Source organism: Periplaneta americana, chromosome 1, assembly GCF_040183065.1.
Source record: "Periplaneta americana isolate PAMFEO1 chromosome 1, P.americana_PAMFEO1_priV1, whole genome shotgun sequence".
Classification (NCBI taxonomy): Eukaryota; Metazoa; Arthropoda; class Insecta; order Blattodea; family Blattidae; genus Periplaneta; species Periplaneta americana.
In genome coordinates, this window is record NC_091117.1 from 73663318 (window position 1) to 73683530 (window position 20213).

At 36.2% G+C, this 20213-nt stretch overlaps 1 protein-coding gene across 3 annotated transcripts in view; it reads right to left on the reverse strand.

Moving 5' to 3' along the window:
- Pgant9 (polypeptide N-acetylgalactosaminyltransferase 9) overlaps positions 1-20213 on the reverse strand; it is a 1578943-nt gene that overhangs the window by 228539 nt on the left and 1330191 nt on the right. For all 3 annotated transcript variants that reach the window (XM_069821982.1, XM_069821989.1, XM_069821973.1), the window contains exon 7: positions 4892-5061. In XM_069821982.1, coding sequence (XP_069678083.1) covers positions 4892-5061 — 170 coding nt within the window. The remainder of the gene's footprint in view (positions 1-4891; positions 5062-20213) is intronic.

Consider the following 20213-nt stretch of genomic DNA (forward strand, 5'->3'; position numbering starts at 1 on the left):
GAATACATTTTGCAGGAGAGCAATTGAAAGTATGAAATGCTTAGCGCTCAAAGTTTAACTGAGATTTTCCGATCACTACTGGACAATGACTATCAGTGTTAATGCCATATAACTCTGTATGTACATACTATATATCTTAAGCTCTGCATTGACAGTCTTGGTTCATTTTCGACAAGAAAGTGACATCCATCATTCTTGCAGTTGACTCTTCAATTGATAAAAATATAGAGGAAGGAATTTCTTGCTGGCATACTAATTTTTTCCATTTCTTTTTTAGAAGTATTTCTATCAATTTAACATATTCGATTTTAAACTTTCCTGTTATAAAGTTATGTGTTATTATGATAATGATGATTATTATTATATTATTTTTTATTTCTGTTGACGTCCATTTTAATTACTGTAGCACCTGACATGGTATTTTGAATTTCTGATTCCATAATACCTATTTCTATACTATGTTATGGCTTAATAGTTACTACATAATTCACAAATCAATTACAAAAACGTACGACGCGGTATTGTAAGAGGATACTTATACTACACAAAAACTAGAAACTTCATATGACAAACTATTTTGTTGTCAGAAAAGAATATCATAATATATACTGGTTGAATTGCGACAACCAAAGATACAACATATTGTATTCTCAAGGTGACTTCACTGTTACATAGGTACCACTTTAATAGAAGTTCCTGTTCGTTTCAGTACAACGGCAGTTATAGGCTATTTAGTTGTCAGAATGCATCACAGCATCTTTCTGTATTCAATATTTTCAGATACTTTTCTGAAATAGCCTTGAAGATTTGTATATCCGTTCAGAAATCTATATTTCACGATCGAAAAAACAGAACATCGTTTGTTAGTTCTTTTTTCGTTACTCTCAAGGTTTTGCGTTAAATCTACAGTGTCTTTCGCTGTCGAGTCGTCCGTTGCACGGCGGCCGGCGATAGAAACCGGTGATAGCCCAGTTCCCGGCAAATCGGAAGCAAAACCCCCGCTGCACGGTGGCCGGAGATAACAACCGATGTTACCACCCCCCCCCCCGCAGCCAATTCAGTACAAATATACAATGTACAATGAAAATAACCAAATACAATTGAGTAAAATTACAAGGAAAAATAATCACGTACCTTATAACACGATATGTTGGAAATGTCGTCCGCCTTCATCCACACATTTATGGCATTAGTTTAGGAAATGTGCATTTACACGTACATATTAATTCATCTTCCGAAATAGAGTCAATTTCACGCCTGATACTTGCTTTCAATTCTTATAATGTGTGGGGATTCGTTGCACACATTTTATTTTTACTTTACTTTACACTTTTTTCATGATCACGTAGCAAGAATTCATGAACAACAGTGGGCTTGTATGGTTTCAATTTTACGAGTTTGGTTGTTCGCCATGCTAAAGTCATCGAAATTTCAGTTTCCTGTGTAAGCCGTCGGAGGGATTTCTGTGGAGTATGTTCTAATCTTTCTCCCATTTCGTCTAGTTTCTCCTCAGTAAACACACGTTTATTTACCCTTCGCTTCTTATCAAGAATGGACCCCGTTTCTCTAAATTTAGTGACGAGTTTTCGCACAGTATCTTTATGTTGGGCAGGTACACCTGGATATTCAATTAAAAATCGGCATACAAATTTCCTGCAAGAATTTGTTAACACATACGAATCATACATAAAACTTCTTTGTTGTAATGTGTAAATATGTCGAGGCATTATGTAAACTATAGCACAGCACTAATACAGAAACAACATTTGATATGAAGCACTTCAAAGCACGACCACGCTGAAATAAAACCGCTGTCAGACTGACTGAATGATTCCCGGTCCTACGAAGAGGAGGGGATTCAAGTCGGCCGCAGTGCCGGGAGCTCGGTTATAAACGGTTGCTATCGCCGGCCGCCGTGCAACGAGCAACTCGACAGGGAAAGGCAATGTATTTCTATGCTAGAGGCTTAAACAAAGATAAATAATTCTTAACTGAGAAAAATGCGGTCGGCAGGTAATAATATGTTAATAGTTCATTATCTATACATTTTTTAGTATAATGGCCACGAAAATCCATTTTTCTTTGTAATTTAAGCGTCAATTTTTAATTGAATATTTAATGAAATTAATGTGAAAATTTGGTTCCTGTTTATATCCAGAATTAAATTATTGTGAAAGTATATTAATCACCAAAAATATCAGAACTCAGTATATCAAACGCGTTTTAATCATGACTTACTGTACATAGGAAATCGGAGTTTTGTCGAGAAAGAAAACATTTGAAATATGTTTGGAAAATAAAATAGAAAGAAACAAGAATAAAGTTTTAACTGATGGAATTTAGTCTGAAGCTAAAATGAAGCCATAAACGGTAATCCCCTTCTCAGCAGTCAATGCGTCTACCATGCAATTTTTAAGATCCTTGGTTCATTTATAGGTCACAAGTGCCTTCATGTTCATAATAAAAAGGGTAAACTGAGTAATTTTGAGGCGTAAGTAAGCCAGGGATGTACGGATGCTGCTGGTCGCCAGCGAGCAGTCAAGAGTGGTTGCGAGCACACTGCATTGGCAAATGATTGTGACGTCATACTTTGTGACTCGCAAAGCATCAGAGGTGTATCATTAGTAAACATGACGGAGCTTACTGCGACTGGTTGTAAATGGAGATCCCCGATTCAAAATATATTCTTCCGAAATCTATGGGAAAATTTATACTCATTTATGGAAACTGAAGGGGTGAAAAATAGTTTGAACAATTTTAAAAAGTTCACTCTGAAGAAGTGCTATGCCAATTTATTTTCATAGTAAGGATTATCATCAGTACTAGATTAAGAGTGTATAACACTAATAAAGTAAAAGCAAGAATTAAAACCATGATATTCGTCTGCTACTGAATGTAGTTATAAAAGCTGTTAATGTAACATTAATAATGCCAGATTTATACGTACAGCTCATGCATTTTGTCAAGACATTCCCCCACTCTTCCTACAGAGCTGCGCACGAGATCGGATGAGTCTACTTACGAATGGGTTACGAATGGGTTAGTTTTTGCTGTGAACTCGGTAGACAGACTTTCGACCTTCCCTTCTACTTCTACCTCCTCCACGGAAACGTTGTTCCCATACTGGACATCGCGAGTGTCTTAACAAAATGCATGTGCCGTATATAAATAAAGAATGAGTTAATATGGATTTTCGATTAAAGTAAAGTAGGCCTATTCTATCTTTCAACATCAAAATTCATTAAAATAAGAATACACGGAAGAATTTTATTTCTCTTGCACATTCCATTACCAAAAATGTGTGAGGTGTCCACTTGTGTTACGGAATGTCTATGTCAATTACTATTAACATTACAAAATTAATGAGAAAGTTATATCTTTAAGAAACAGCTGAAGAATTTTGTCCAAACATTTTTAAACAATTTAATTTAGTAAATAATTCATAATGTACTGTAAATTGTTGAATTCAGTCACTTGGTAAGAGCCCAAAAATCTGATGTTGCAGAACTGTGTCACAAAGGCCACACAAATCCAAGTTGCAGTGACAGTTTCATTGCGAATTAGATGGAGGTATCATTGTATTTGACAGTGTTACAATTACTCAGTACAAATATGAAGAACTGAATAATGAAACATCATTGAGTGCGCCTTTTCTCTTATGAATTCTGTTTCGTCAAAAAGACAAAATTGCTTGGGCATAATCAACATTTTAACAGCAATCACCGCAGTGAAACGTATAGTAGGTTCAGTGAATCTCATTTTATTGCTTTTAGATTTTAGTAATTTAGATTGCTGTGAAACTGGTAGGTTCATCAGGAGATGTCAAAGGCTGAAGAATTACGTCCAGATATGTAAAAACAATTTCACTCAGTAAATATTTCACAATGTGCTTTAAATCGCCGAATTCACTTAGTGAGGACCAACAAAAACAAGTTGCAGAATTCTGTCACAACTCCATTGCGAATCAGTTGGAAGTACTGATGTATCTGGAGATGTCAAAGGCTGAAGAACTACGCCCAGATATGTTCAACAATTTAACTTAGTAAATATTTCACAATATACTTTAAATCGCCGAATTCAATCACTTAGTGAGGACCAACAGAAACAAGTTGCAGAATTCTGTCACAACTCCATTGCGAATCAGTTGGAAGTACTGATGTATCTGGAGATGTCAAAGGCTGAAGAACTACGCCCAGATATGTTCAACAATTTAACTTAGTAAATATTTCACAATGTACTTTAAATCGCCGAATTCAATCACTTAGTGAGGACCAACAGAAACAAGTTGCAGAATTCTGTCACAATATCATTGCGAATCAGTTGGAAGTACTGATGTATCTGGAGATGTCAAAGGCTGAAGAACTACGCCCAGATATGTTCAACAATTTAACTTAGTAAATATTTCACAATGTACTTTAAATCGCCGAATTCAATCACTTAGTGAGGACCAACAGAAACAAGTAGCAGAATTCTGTCAAATATCATTGCGAATCAGTTGGAAGTACTGATGTATCTGACAGTGTTGTAATTACAAATACGAAGGAAATAACGTGCCTCTTCATTTGTGAATGGTGTTCTGTCAAAAAAGCAAATTCGTTTGAACATAGATATAGGCCAATTAACAGTTTTCATTACAGTGAAAAGTAGATTCAGTCAATCTGAGTGCTTTTACGAACATAGAAATAATCCACACTGCAGTGGTACTTGTAGATACTGGATCCTTCTTGCCAATTTGAAGCATGTCTGAGATGAAAAATAACGTCAAGACATACGCTATCCTACAGGTCAAAGTCTGCACACGCCTACTATGTACTCTAACTGGATTAATTAATTAATTCAAGCCATCTTGCAAGGCTGGCTCATGGCATGAAGAGAAGTAAGCAGTACTCACCCATGTCGGAGAAGTCGTCTACCAGGATGATCTCCTTGAGCAGGTGGGGCGGAGACCGGTCCAGCACGGAATGAACAGTCCTCAGCAAAACGGACCAAGCTTCATTGTGGAAGCAGATGATGACTGCAGTGGCAGGCAAGTTCTCCAGGTACCGGCCTGGCTCCTTACACCTGTAACAAGATGTATCCAGATCTTAGCCAAATAAATAAATCAGGTAAAAGCACTGAATCCGTGACGATGACAAACGTCGTTCTTATGCTTCCATCTTCATTTAGTCCTTGACGTAAAGTAGACCTATATGGCCTCAATTTAAAGTTTTTCTACATTCTTTGTAGGTTTGTTCTAGATACGTTATACTCATGGAACACTTTTCGTGTTGAATTTGCAGAAGACTGTACAAATCACTGCGCTACAACGACACGATTTTCATGTGTAATAATAGATATAGGCCTACCTGAAATAAGAAAATGATCCGCTACTGAACCTTTTATTCAACTTGTGAATATCTTATATAGATAGAGGTACAGTGTTTGGAAAACGTTCTAGAAACAACTGAACATCACTGTATTAATTGAAGACCTCCCTTGAATAAGGATGTAACCAACAAAACTGTAATTCATGTTTCAGGAGATAGAAAAATAATTTCAGGTTCATATTTAATTAGGGCTATATTTACTTTCAGAACCATTTCATTAAACAAGAATACAAGTTTATTCAGCTATTGCATGCAATCATTTTTGTTATAAACACATGTTTCAAAATTACTTTTCCCACCTACATCACATATTACAAGAATTTGATTTTACATCCTTATTCCGGGAGGTCTTCAATTGCGGCTATGTTAATTGTGAACTACAAAAACACGCTATTCAGTAGCTAACATTTTATTCATTGTACATCTGTTCATTAATCCAACTCTACTACTGTTTCTAATAGCTACCGGTACCACTCACTAGCAATAACATAATTTCAAATGGCTATTACTCTATAGCCAGGCAACATTAAAAACATTGCGCTTCCGTTCTCGAGTAGCGCATGAAGTCATTGTTCCATAACCACTTAACTGATAACAAGAGGTGTGACAGACAGGGAGGCCATTTTACACATAAAGATGACCTGAAATATGCTAACGTAGTAGGAGTAGAAAATGTTATATTACACTATAAAGAGTAAGCCCTACTTCACAGAAGCAGATTTGTACTCTTCAAGAGACTCAAGACAAATTACTTAATCCCTATACTGACACGGAAAATGAAGGGTATATGGGTTAGACGCTGTGCACTCCTGTGGAGTTCACTTTTTTCCCTTGCGAAAGTGTGTAATATATTAATTATTGTAAAAACATTAGCAACGTAATAGAACTAATAAAGACATTGTATTGTGATTGAAAGAGTGAAATAAGAAGACTGCATTATGTTAATTATGAGTGTTTTGATAGCAGTGAGTCGAAAAAATATGATCACCTATGTACGTGACCAACGTTTTTCAAAATAGCTATAACTTACGTCAGCATGCATACAGGATGTTCGGGTGAGTATGTGACAAACTTTGAGGAGTGATAGGTGGTGTCAAATGGAATACCTTTTATTTAAAATCCATGTCCTGCGATGCTCCTGTACAAAGGTACATACCTTGAAAACATTTTAACCAATGACTACTATTCAATTAGTTCTTTCTCGTTTGCAGGGTGAGATGCGTGGAACGAGGAAATAACTAATTTTTTTTTGAGGCGACTCTCTTCATCTCTTCTTTATTTACAACTCAACTGCGTACGTATTTTCACATAACAAATGTACTCCACAAAAATACAAATGCTTACATGTCAGCACTTCTTTACAAAATTAATGTACGTACAGTACATCGCCTGTGGTTTGTAGGTGATTCAGAACATAGTACCCACCCAGCTCGTTGTATACACTGCATCGTCTAATCATTGACTGTCGAACACGTTCAAGAACCTCTTTGTATTACGCAACCAAAGATGGAGATATGTTCTTCAGGTTGCTGTAATTGCAGGCATTTAATACAGAAAAGGGATGAGTCAAAACTGTCATGGGAAAAACTCGCTGCTTTCAATGGTATACAGCTTCGTACTGGAGCGTCGCCGGATATGGGTTTATAAGCAAAAGTTGTTCCATTTAACACCACCTATCATATCTCAAAGTTTGTCACACACTCACAAGAAACATTCTGTATAATTTTTCTCCTTTACTCTCCTGCCCCACTGAATATGCAGAGAAACTGACTCAAATGTTCGCGCATAACACAGGCCAAACTATCTAAACACAACAATACTAAGCTAGTCAATGAAGTTGTGAGTAACTACTAGTATCAACTAACTTATGGATCACCTCCCAGATGTATATGTATTAGGTACATATACAGGTGATTCAAGAGGATTTACCGTCCCTTACAGAGGTCATTTCCGAAGACATTCTGAATAAAAAAGTCATATAAACATTTGTCCTATTCTCATTATTTTCAGAGTTACGCTAATTTGAAGTTGTTTGTAAAATACAATTATTCTTGAGTTTTAAGCGTAAAAGAATATTACAGATAAAGAATAAACTATTCAGGAGTATTATTTCTTTAATTAGCTAATATTCTGAAGCTAAAAATGTGTTGTGAATTCTATAGTTGCTTCGTACAGATTTTGTTTTTCGATTTTTAACTACAAAATTACATTTTCTTATACATTTATCACAGAAATTATTACAAATCACGCCATTCTTCTAAATTCCTTAAGACTGTACATTAGAACGCATAATTAAAGTGTAAAGAATGAAGTTCCTAAAGTCGTATGATTTGTAACAATTTTTCTGATAAGGGCGTAAGAATGATGTCATGTTTAGTTAAAATCTGAAAAACAAAATCTGCAAAAAGCAATTAACAACACATTTTTAGCTTCAAAACACTAAACAATTAAATAAATGACACTTCTGAATAGTTCAATCTCTATTCGTAAAATTTTTTTATCCTAAAAATTAAAGAAAAAAGGGTATTTTACTATCAACTTCAAATTAGTGTAACTCTGAAAATATTGAGATTAGGACAAATGTTTATGTGATAATTTTTCCTCAGAATGTCTTCGGAAATAAACTCCGTAAGTGACGGTAAAAATTTAGGATACGATATCTTAGGCCATTTTGAGTGAAAAAGTTGATATGAACATAAGTCCGTTTTCGAACGATGGCGGAGCTAGATGCATTTTTTTGGTAAAATGTCTCGCCCAATGTGAATCACGCGTTACCATATACTGCTGACGTAAGAACGTTGAGACGTGAGACAAGGTCAAGTTCGCAATGAATGACATAACATTGGAATCTGCATTGTGAGCGATGTAGATGAGAAACAAACCAGGTGGTGGGGCATTACAAATGTCCAATCACCTGCCCTTGTTTGATGTAATGACACAAAACCCGCAAATAACACAAATAGCCTACACTATCATCAATTCACAGCAGTTCAGTCAGCTACCTACAGTACAATAGTTATACAGGTACAGTTATCGGAAGTGTTAAGTTGTGTTTTTCAAGATGCCTTATAAATTTTCGACTACAGAATACGCCGATATTGAGTATATGTATGGTTTGTGGGATGGAAGTTCCTTGCGTACCGTCGCTGAATATGAACGACGCTTTCCGAATGGAAGGGTATCATATCGAAGAGTACTTACTGTCTATGGGACTGGATGAAAGACTTGGTATAGCAAAGGAAGGGAGGCGGCATAAAGAACAGCTACATACGTGCAACTCTCCCGAGCGATGAGCGCGATTCACGCCCGAGCGCAACAGTACATTGAAGCAGAAGGAGGTACCTTTGAAAATGTGCGAAACATCGACCCCGACGTCTAAAATATTAGGTAAGTATGCATACGTGAATATAAACTTTAAATTTGTCCGTTATCTGTCTCTAAATGCGAGTTACTACAATGGAATCTCAGAAGTTTTTGTGAAATTAAAGAGCCATATCTCCATAACCGTTCGAAAACGGACCTATATTCATATGAACGTTTTGATTCAGAATGACTTCAGAATTCACATCCTAAATTTTTTACCTTTCCTCGTGAATCACTCTGTATAAGTACATATATATGTAGAGAGATAAATAGGTGTTATTTTTAATAATAATTATAATAGTAATAATAATAATAATAATAATAATAATAATAATAATAGCAGAAGCTTTTCATAATCGATAGAATGATAGTATTAGCTTAAACGTATGCAGTATATGAGATTTACTTTCTCCAAAGCGTTAAAGATAAGAGATAGTTGTTTGGAAGGCATAGGCTAAGGAAGATATACCTGAATCGGGACTACTATACCAGACTAAAGATCAATTCTTCATTAGCCAAAGAACCACAGTTTGAGTCTGCCGTATATTGTTAACAACAGGTCAACAACCTTGTGCAAAAAAAGAAGATACAGAGGTCCTAGTCTGCATCGGGGTAAGACAATAAAATAAATTCCCATAGTATTGTGTTTTAGTGTCAGTATTTAGGAGTCATAAAGGAGACAGTCTTCTTTTATAGTGAAAGGGTTTCCCGCTCTATAAACTCAGCAATTTTACCCAACTCGACTGACAGCGATCCTGATAACGCTGGTTTTAAAACTCTTCCTCCTATTTCAGTAGTTTGGCAAGACAGAATTTTCTGTCAGAACCTGAGCCAGTAGCACCACCTTAATTTGCATTTTCTTTCCTTTGCAGACATTTCATTGCGTGGTTCAGGGAACGAGACTTGCGGGAGGAGGGAGGCAGCGAACGAGACAGGAATTGCGTGTGAAATTAATAAACGATCTCTCTTTATTCTCCGGGCAATGTTAATTGAAAGATTCGTTCCCCGAATTCCATCATTACCGCTGCAATATAATTATAGGAAGACGGGCGGGTAAAGAACAAAGCTCTCGCTAAAACCTTCCCAAGCTTTTGTTAACAACGACGAAAAAATTAAAGAGTAGAGTGGAATACGATGTCCCATTATAACTTAACACGTTTTCGATTTGTAACATGATATTATTCAATTACTGAAGCTTCACGAGATCCAGACTGGCGGTAGCTAGAGGGGATAGAGTATTCTGTGGTTACATCAAGGATATCGGTAATGGAAGTCTGTGCGAGTCCCGTCGTACATCAAGGAAATATCTTAATGAATTCTTAATCCTGAAAGCTTCAACAAATTGATGCAATTTATAACTTGAAAAGAATTAACGAATTGAACGGAAAAGTAATTATTACTATTAAACTATAGCTACTGCTACTACTACTGCCACTACCAGGACTACTACAACTACACCATCACTATCACTACTATTGCTGCTGCTCCCACCACTATCACTAACACTGTTTTTTCCTACGACTATTTCTATTACTTTTTAAATTGGTTATTTCACGACGCTGTTTCCAACTGTTATGGTATCTAACTTCTGAATGAGATGAAGGTGATAATGCCAGCAATTGTTCGCAATAGGTTGAGGAAAAACACCGGAAAAAACCTCAACCTGGTAACCTGTCTCAACCAGAAGCTACTATTATTGGTGCTACTATTACCACTACCACCACCAGCACTAACGCCACTACTTCTACAACCACAAACCCAAATAACGTTGCTATCACTACTAACTATTGTTGCTACTATTACTGTTGCTACTACTACTACTACTACTGCCAATATTATTAGTACCACTATTATTACTACCACCACTACTACTTATGTTACTACTACTACCACCAACACTACCACTGTACTATTACTACCAATACTACACCACTATCACTACCACTATTATTACTATCACTACTAAATTACTATTACTACCACAACCACTATTACTACTACCACTACTACTTATATTACTACTACTACTACTACCAACACTACCATTAATAATATAACTATAAATACCACTATTACTATCACTGTCACTATTAGTACCACTATGATTACCACTATCAACACTACCACTATACTATTACTACCATTACTACCACCATTATTACTACAACTACTACACTGCTATTACTACTAAAACCACTATTATTAATAGCATCACTACTATTTATGCTACTACTACCAATACTACCACTATTAATACAACTATTAATGCCACTACTACACCACTATTACTATTACTACCACTACGATTACTACTACCAACACTACTACTGTCGTGACTTATTACTACCATTACTACACCACCATTACTATCACTACTACTACTACTACTACTACTACTACTACTACTACACCAATATTATTACCACTTCCACTAGTACTTATATTACTTTTACTACAACACTACCACTATTACTACCACTACTACTACTGCACAACTACTGCTACTACAGTATGAATTCTACCACTACTATTACCACCACTACCAGTACTATTACCACTATTACCACTACCACTACCACTACTAAAACTACTACTGCAACTACTATTACTATGACTACGACCACTAACACTGATACTACTACCACTACTACAACACCACAAGTAATACTTTAGCTGCTCTTATCAGTACTACTATTAACACTTGCTGCTACTATTGCTACAAGGACTAGTACTTCAATGCTGCTACATCACCAATGCTACTATTGTTGTTACTACTATTAGCCTACTATAAGTACAAAACAACAACTACTATTACTACCACTGCTACTACTACTGCCACTGCCACTGCCACTACCATTACTACTACTACTAATCACTTATTTTCCTTGAGAAACTTGACTCAATTCCGTACGTGATCTTTTCCTTAACATGAACCCAAACACGGCATTCAGTGAGACTCTTATGGTACGAAGTTCATTCAAATTAACTCTTAAAATCATGATAATGACTAAGGCGTTATAAATTTAATTTTCTAACATCATCTATTAGTATTTTATTAATTCTCAATATCCCTCTGGCCTTACGGTGCTTTAAACTATATTCTGGTAGATTATAATTATATGTATAACTCTATCAGCAGCGTCATCCATCATCTGTCAACATGCCACCATCATGAGCAACCTGCGGATTATGTGTTAATATTTACAATGTAATTAAGATTCAAGATGTTTTTTGTTGGTCGCATCACTTGTGCATTTGTGTAATGTCCTCCAAAACACATTCTGTCCACAGATCAATATGCAAACGGCTATTTTGGAAATACGATACTGTCTATTTGTTGCTAATTCTGTACCCATTTTTCTTGTCAAGGTTGCATGTGTTTCTCATGGTATGTTACGGATGCCGGGACAGTCTCATGCCCTGTTACTTAGGTGTATGGGAAGGGTTCAATTTGTTGCTTCAAAATTTTGAACTGAGCGAGAAATGGCAGAAAAAAATTGAATGGAGATCTCTAGCACAGAGAGGGCTATCTCATGTGCCGTAAATATACGACATGTAACTCTCAACTTTACTTTCATTCCAACCAAAGGGATCATAAGAATTTTATTGCCCTCAGAAGAGTTTCAGCCTCCGGACTTTGGCTTCAATGGTAAGCATTGTGACCACTACATCATCCAGGACGACTGTCTTTCTCATTACTTGTATTTCAACATGTTTTTCATAATTAGAGACCGGAATTTTATGTACTAATGTTAATATTCCAACTAGCTGTAGTTGTAAACTAGCAAGCAATATATCCATTCTGATATAAGAAATGCCTCTACGTTTAAAAGTAGTAGGCAATTGTAACGGGTGGCACGAACTTCAAGTTGGCAACCTTCACTGTAATTGGCTGCAGCTTCCGCTGACGTAGAATTGGTCTTCCACCCGCAACCTTTGGGTCCAGAGGAGAGCGCTTTACCCATAGACCACTGGGAGCGACCAAAAGTCTGAGGTACACAAAAAGTTTTGCAACAAGCTGAACCAATAAGAGCATATGACTTAAGATAGCCTAAGCTTAATTAAAATAAAGTCTTAAACACATCTTGATTCTTCGGACCTCTACTGCATCACTCGCACCACTCATTAAGTACCGTGGACTTATATAATAATGTTTAAGAATATTTATAATTATATAAATATAATGGTCATGAAAGTCATAACTTATAAAACAGTTATACAAGGTGATTCACGAGAATTTACCGTCCTTTAAGGAGGTTATTTCTGAAGACATTTTGAGCAAAAAATGTCATATAAACATAGTTCCTATTATCAATATTTTCAGAGTTACACTAATTTAAAGTTGTTTGTAAAATACGTTTTTTCTTTAGTTTGAAGGTAAAAGAATAATACAAATAGAGAATGAACTATTCAGAAGTATCATTTCTTTAATTGGCAAGTAGGTATAATGAAGCTAAAAATGTGCTGTGAACTCCTTAGTTGCTTCGTACAGACATCTTTTTCTATTTTTAACTAGGAAATTACAGTATTCGTACGCTCTTATCACAACAATTATTACAAATCACACCATTTACACCGACTTAATTATTTGCAGTTCAATTTTGCATCCTAATTTACAGTCCTGGAGAGTTTACAACACATTTTAAAAAATGTCACCGTCCGCTTGAGTACACTTGGCCGCACGCTTGTGAACGGCACTCGTCGCTCTACGTAACTGCATACGGCTATCTTTGATTTCCGTAGCGCTCGCGCTGGCTGCTGACTGCACGCTGACCAAGATCACGCGTTCACAGCAATGCGTTCCAATAACGAAATGTAACTCTGTAAATATTGAGAACAGAACTCATGTTTATATGGCAATTTTTGCTCAGAATGTCTTCGGAAATAAGCTCCGTAAAGGACGGTAACCTCGTGAATCACTCTGTATTACCGGTTGTTTTGTATGGTTGTGGAACTTGAACTCTCACTTTGAGAGAGGAACAGAGGTTAAGGGTGATTCGAAAATAAAGTGCGTAGGAAAATATTTAGGGTTAAGAGGTATGACGTTACATGAGAATGGAGAAAGTTGCAGAACTTCAGAACTTCTTCACTTAACATAATTAGAAACATTAAATCCACACGTTTAAAATGAGCGGGGCATGTAGCACGTATGGGTGAATCCAGATATTCGCAGAGAGTATTGTCGAGAGACCTGAGGGAAAAAGACCTTTGGGGAGGCCGAGGAGTATATGGGAGTATAATATTAAAATGGATTTGAGGGAGATGGGATATGATACTAGGGACTGGAGTAATCTTACTTAGGATAAGGACCGATGGCGGGCTTATGTGAGGGCGGCAATGAACCTCCGGGTTCTCTAAAAGCTATTTGTAAGTTAATTAGATTAAAGAAAATAAACTGTAGAAAATTATTGCTCTGGGGTGTTTATGTATGTGTTTTTATTGTTGAAATGTGTTCATCCAACAAATATTGGAAAACAGTACAGAACAAACTCCGCAAGACCCATAAAATGCAGATTTTACAGACTTTTTGTTTGCAAGGCGCGAATGTTCACTCCCTGCGCTTACAATCCCGTATAGCTGACGGCGAAATGTATTGGCATGCATCCCGATACTGCTACTGCTGTATTAACAACGTATTCCAAAAGTTGCACGATAAAGAACTATTTTCTAGGTTCAACATGCTGTGTGCCACTATACTTTACCTTATATTCATGGGCTGAGGATCACAGTTACATATTTCTTCGGGGGAGGGGGGATTCTAGTATCATTGTGGGACAGGAAAAGCCCTTCCTGTAAAATAAATCGAATCCAGGCCGTCCGGTTCGCAACAAGACCCTCTAGGAATCGAGAAGTAACGGCTCTTCATGTTAAGAGGTGGAGCGAAGGTGGTGACAGCACATATCCTCCGGAAGTCGGAAACCAGGCAGAGAAGGATCGAAGCACGACTTCGTGTCGGGTGTAAAATCCGTTACGAAAACTCTAAGCCCTTGACACACAATGACAGATCTGATATCTTTCAATTCTCTCTGTTTCTTTAAACTATAACATTCTTTCTTCATTTTTCCCGTCTTTATCTACAGATGTTACTTCTAAATGTTTAATTCCCTAATACGTAGACTTATAATAAATTGAAACAATAAATGATGTTGATATATTAATAATAATAATAATAACAACAACAACAACAACAACAACAACAATAATAATAATAATAATAATAATAATAATAATAATAATAATAATAATAGCAATAATCATCATCATCATCATCCCGAGGAGGATGTTAGTTAAAAGTCGTTATTTTTCTTTCAACTTTAAAACTATGCCAATTAAAACAATAACTCATTTAATGTTACAATAAAACAAGATATATTATGTAACATTTATATTGCTTATTTTGCTAGTTCTTTCCAATAGACTGGGGCCATTAAAAATCATATTCTCCTGTTCTTACTTACACGAGTGTTAATAACATTTTTAAAAGTTTTGTTTTAATTTCCAGCAATATTACATGAATTATAGTCGCTGCTCTTCCACTGTTTAAGGGATTAGGTACAGCTTACAGCAGTAAAATTTTGGAAATATTCAACATTTTTTTTCCTCCATTACTGTATCATGTACAATAATGACGCCGGCGTCGGAGTTGTATCCGGTGTGGCTTAGTGGATAAAGTATCAACACGTAGAGCTGAAAACCCGGGTTCAAATCCCGGCGCCGGAGAGAATTTTTCTCCGTTCCATTACTCTTTCATCGTATGTAGCTAATAGTCGGCGATGTATGCAATGGAAGGGGAAACGAACTGTAACTTTTCATTCTAAAAAAGAATTTTATAACGTTACATTTGCTCTGATCAAATTTCTGCACATTTAGAGGACAAACCTGAAGTTCTTCCCATAATTTATTATCATAATACACTGCTCTCTTAAATTGACTGAGCATATTGGGAATTAAATCAAGCTTCCCCAAAACACGTTATGAAATGTTTCACATAAAACAATTTTTTTCTCGAAAAGGAAGCAAAAACGATCAATATTGCATGAAACTTTTTTGTTTGAAATACCTCAAGGAATAACTCCTTGAGATTAATGACATTACTTACTGTTCACCCTGTATATTATACTTATACGCTTGAAGTGGGATACGGTAGTTTTGCATTACCTGTAAATCTTGTCGCTACTGAATCTGTGATGTTTTATTAGTTGCATTATGCTTGTAATAATTATTTCCTTACTTATTTCATTTTTCTGTTGATCCAATAAGGAGTGGCCAGCCAAATGTCGCAACAATGTAATGTTCGCTGCGTGAATTCCACTTTGTTGACATTTATAGACGCGACGCTGTTATTCCCGGCGTGACTCCTCCTCATTGCTTACGTCTTAGGAAGTGAAGGCTCTATAAAGTCTAGGTAGGTAGTATCGTTCGCCATTTTTGTTCTTTGGTTGCCGAGCTACCATACGAGGAATCTATTTGCCACACCGTTAAACATTATCATGTCGTAGCTCGTATGATAATAAATCAAACGCACTGTAATTCAACAAATAATTGAGCGGCAAATAACGTCTTCGTGTGCTTTCTGCGAACGCCAACGAAAGAGCCAAAATGGCGGGCGATTATATTAAGTATTTATCGAGCCTTAAGAAATGAATAACGTCTTCCTCAGCGAATCACAAGACGCACACGTTTAAATTTAGCCGACCTGCAACGCGATTGGCTGCCGGAAAATAGAGCGACGGGACTATAGTTACGGTCTAAGTGTCCGAGCCGTACGGAAGCACTGAAATCGATATAACTTTATAATATTCTAATATTGTAATAATAATAATAATAATAATAATAATAATAGTGATAACAATAATACATTTATAGAGCTCTATTACGCAAAATTTAAAATTCTATAATTTATAATTAGCTCAGTGCCGAAAATTCCAAATCTTGTGTTCGGTAAAGTTCTTGAAAACATTAAAGTAAAATTATATACATTAAGCACATTAAGGTGATATAAAAATATAAAACAGCATACATTACAAAATGAAATAAGATTAATTATAATATAGAAAGACAGACAATGCTGGAAAGGTCCATTTTTTCTAAAGTTTGAAAAAATAATTTTTATACTTACATTTAAAACCCAAAATCACTCATTAATGTTAGAAGAGGGTAATTACCACGAGGCACGTCCATAAAGTAAGTTTCCCTGGGGCCGTTTAGAAAAGATTTATTGGTACAGATACAACAATATTGTTGAAGTATTTTTCAACATATTCCCCACCGTATTTCAGACATTTGTCATAACGTGGAATCAACTTTTGTATACCTGTGTCGTAGAAGTCTGCTGCCTGGGATCGGAACCAGTGTCTAATAGCCGTCTGCACCTCTCTGTCACTGAAAATCCTGATCGGACAGGAATTTCTTTAGATGTAAGGAACTATGGTAATCGCTCTGTCACATACGGCTCTGCGAACAACAGTTCTTCTGCAGGAGTTCCACTGGGATGTGCTTCAACATCCACCCTACAGCCCGGATCTCGCTCCCAGCGATTGTAACTGATAGTCTTGAGCCGGAATCCTGAAGATTTTCATGTCAATGCAGGAGAGCGATATTCGTGAGTTAATTGCGGGAGTTTCGCGCATTACGCATGAAAGTTGGTAGGTCAGCAATAATACTTAACCATAAATGTATGACAACAAACCTACAGCAGCGACCTGCTTCCGATATGGCTCGTCCTTTGGCCTTAAAATTGGAGAACAAAAAAAAAAATAACCAAAAAATGAGGAAACTGGGTTTTATAAGTAAAATAAAAGTATTTGTCTCATTAACACCCAATATAATTGAAGGACATTATTTTATGATTAACATAATTAGGTAATACAGGATAATCTTTAAATTATAGGCTATATTATTAAGACTGTTAATTCATAATCCAGTCCCTACACAAAATGGAATTATACATATTGATTACACAACTTTTAACAGTATATCACTTCGGAAAAAGTATTATGTATCTTTCACGTGTTATATTTTATATTACCTTGTTAACATGTTTCGGCCTGCTATTTGCCATCTTCAGAACTGGTTGTTGCTGGTCTTGGCGCCTTTAGTTTTGTTTCCTGTGGGATGTGTTTGTGTAGTGTAATGTGGAGTCAAAGAGTGTGTGTGTTCTGAAATTGAGTTGTGTGTTGAGAATTTAAGTTGGATGTGTTTTTTGTGTTTCTATATATTTCGTATTGTTCTAGTGTGTTTAGTTTCTAGTTTTTTGGTTGAATGTGTAGAATTTCCATGTCTGTGTTGATGTCTCTATAGGTTTGGTTAGCATTTGTGATATGTTCTGCATATGTGGAAATGTTTTGTAATTTTGTTATAGCTGTAATGTGTTCTTTGTAACGTGTTTGAAATGATATGCCTGTCTGTTCTATGTAGAAGTTGTTGCAGATGCTACATTTGAGTTTGTATATGCCTGTGTGGTTGTATTTGTTTGTGTGTTGAGATGTTTTTTGTAGAGTATTATTTGTTCTGTATGCAATGTTATAATTTAATTTCTTGAATGAGGTTGCAATCTTGTGTGTGTTTTTGTTTTCGTATATTAGTGTCATGTATTTTTTGTGTTATTGTGTTTGTGTTGTATTGTTACGTTTTTGTGATTATGTTTTGTCTTCACAGCCATAACAAAATTACAAAACACTTCCACATATGCAGAACACATCACAAATGCTAACCACACCTACAGAGACATCAACACAGACATGGAAATTCTACACATCCAACCAAAAAGCCAGAAACTAAACACACTAGAACAATACGAAATATACAGACACACAAAAACACATCCAAATGAAATTCTCAACACACAATTCAATTTCAGAACACACACATTCTTTGACTCCACATTACACTACACAAACACACCCCCAAAGGAAACAAAACAAAAGGTGCCAAGACCAGCAACAACCAGTTCTGAAGGTTGCCAATAGCCGGCTGAAACATGTTAACAAGGTAATATAAAATTAAACATGTGAAAGACAGATAATACCTTTTCCGAAAATGGAATTGTTGTTTAGGTCCACTGGATGTGCAGCATGAGCCACAATGAACTTTTGACTTGGCTTAAAACCAAGAGACGCGTCATTAAATCACAAAACAATGACTTGAAATTTTATACCTTCATTTTCCTATAATTTTCAGACTTGTGTAGCTACGCTCATAAATCATTATAAAGGAAAAACACGTGTTTGATTCCTTGGAAGTCTAGTAGCAGAGATTGAATACACTGATACTATTATCTACTGGCCCAGTTCTGAAGCACAAGTTAGCTGAAAGCTCTGATAATACTTTATATCCCCCATCTTCATTGGATATTAGTCGATCCGACTGGATATTCTACAAGCTATATCAGCTCTCACGGAAGTTTCCCTCCTGGAGAGGGGAGGAGAGGGAGGATGGGAGATATACGTCCATTTTCCATTAACCCATTCAATATGGGAAATTGAGTAGGAGAAGTAAGGTGCTAGGTGTGAGCGTGGGAGGAGATTAGCCGGCAAACTTGGGGAATTTGCTCATCCAATAAGGAAACACAGATTGCATCTACCATGTGTGAGTGGAATGAATACAAGGGAGGGAGCAGTGGCGGAATTATAATATGAGAAACTCTTCTCACACAATTACTACACGAATTTCACACAAAGGGAACTAAATGTCATCTGTACAAACTTTGAGAATCGGAATATAATTTAACTTTATTCCAACGAGATTGGATAGTGGGAGTGTCTTTCTATTCCAAGTCTTCCACGTTTCCTAGAATTCAGAGAATGCTTCTCTTACCAATACGAAGACACAAAGTAACTCATTTTGTACGACTCTAACTGTATCTAATAATGTTCGATTCATATGTGTCTGACTTTGAATGAAATTCTTCAACGAATGCATTGACGTAAAGATAGTGAGAAATTTTCATGACTTATTACCAGTGACTATTTAATTATTGGTGTGAATTTGAAATGAGGCAGATTTATATACAGGGTTGTTTCCTATCTCTGATAACGAATTTGAATAACGTCATGTGTGTCAGGAATCACACCGACAGATGAATTGCGGCGAGAGGTGACAGACCAGTAGTGAGTGATTTCATAATCAGAGTGCACGGTGTATCATAATACCAATGCCCAAGAAAAACGAGCCTTTTTGAGAGGTATACATAACAACTCTTTCCGATGCCAAGTACAGTTACGTGAAAATCATAGGAGGCTACAAAAAAAAAAGTGCTTTCGTTATTTCCAAGAAAGGCACCTTCTGTGTACCTAATAAGACTGGCAAAGCTCGGATGGGATTAGTTCCAGAGTGGAAAAATCAAGCAAATCCACCCCCCGTCACAAGTCGCCGCACCCCACGACATGATACAAATTAATTCCATTCGAGCTTTACCAATCTTATTAAGTACACAGAAGATGCCTTTCTTAAAAATAACGAAACCTCGTTTATTGCAGAATTCTT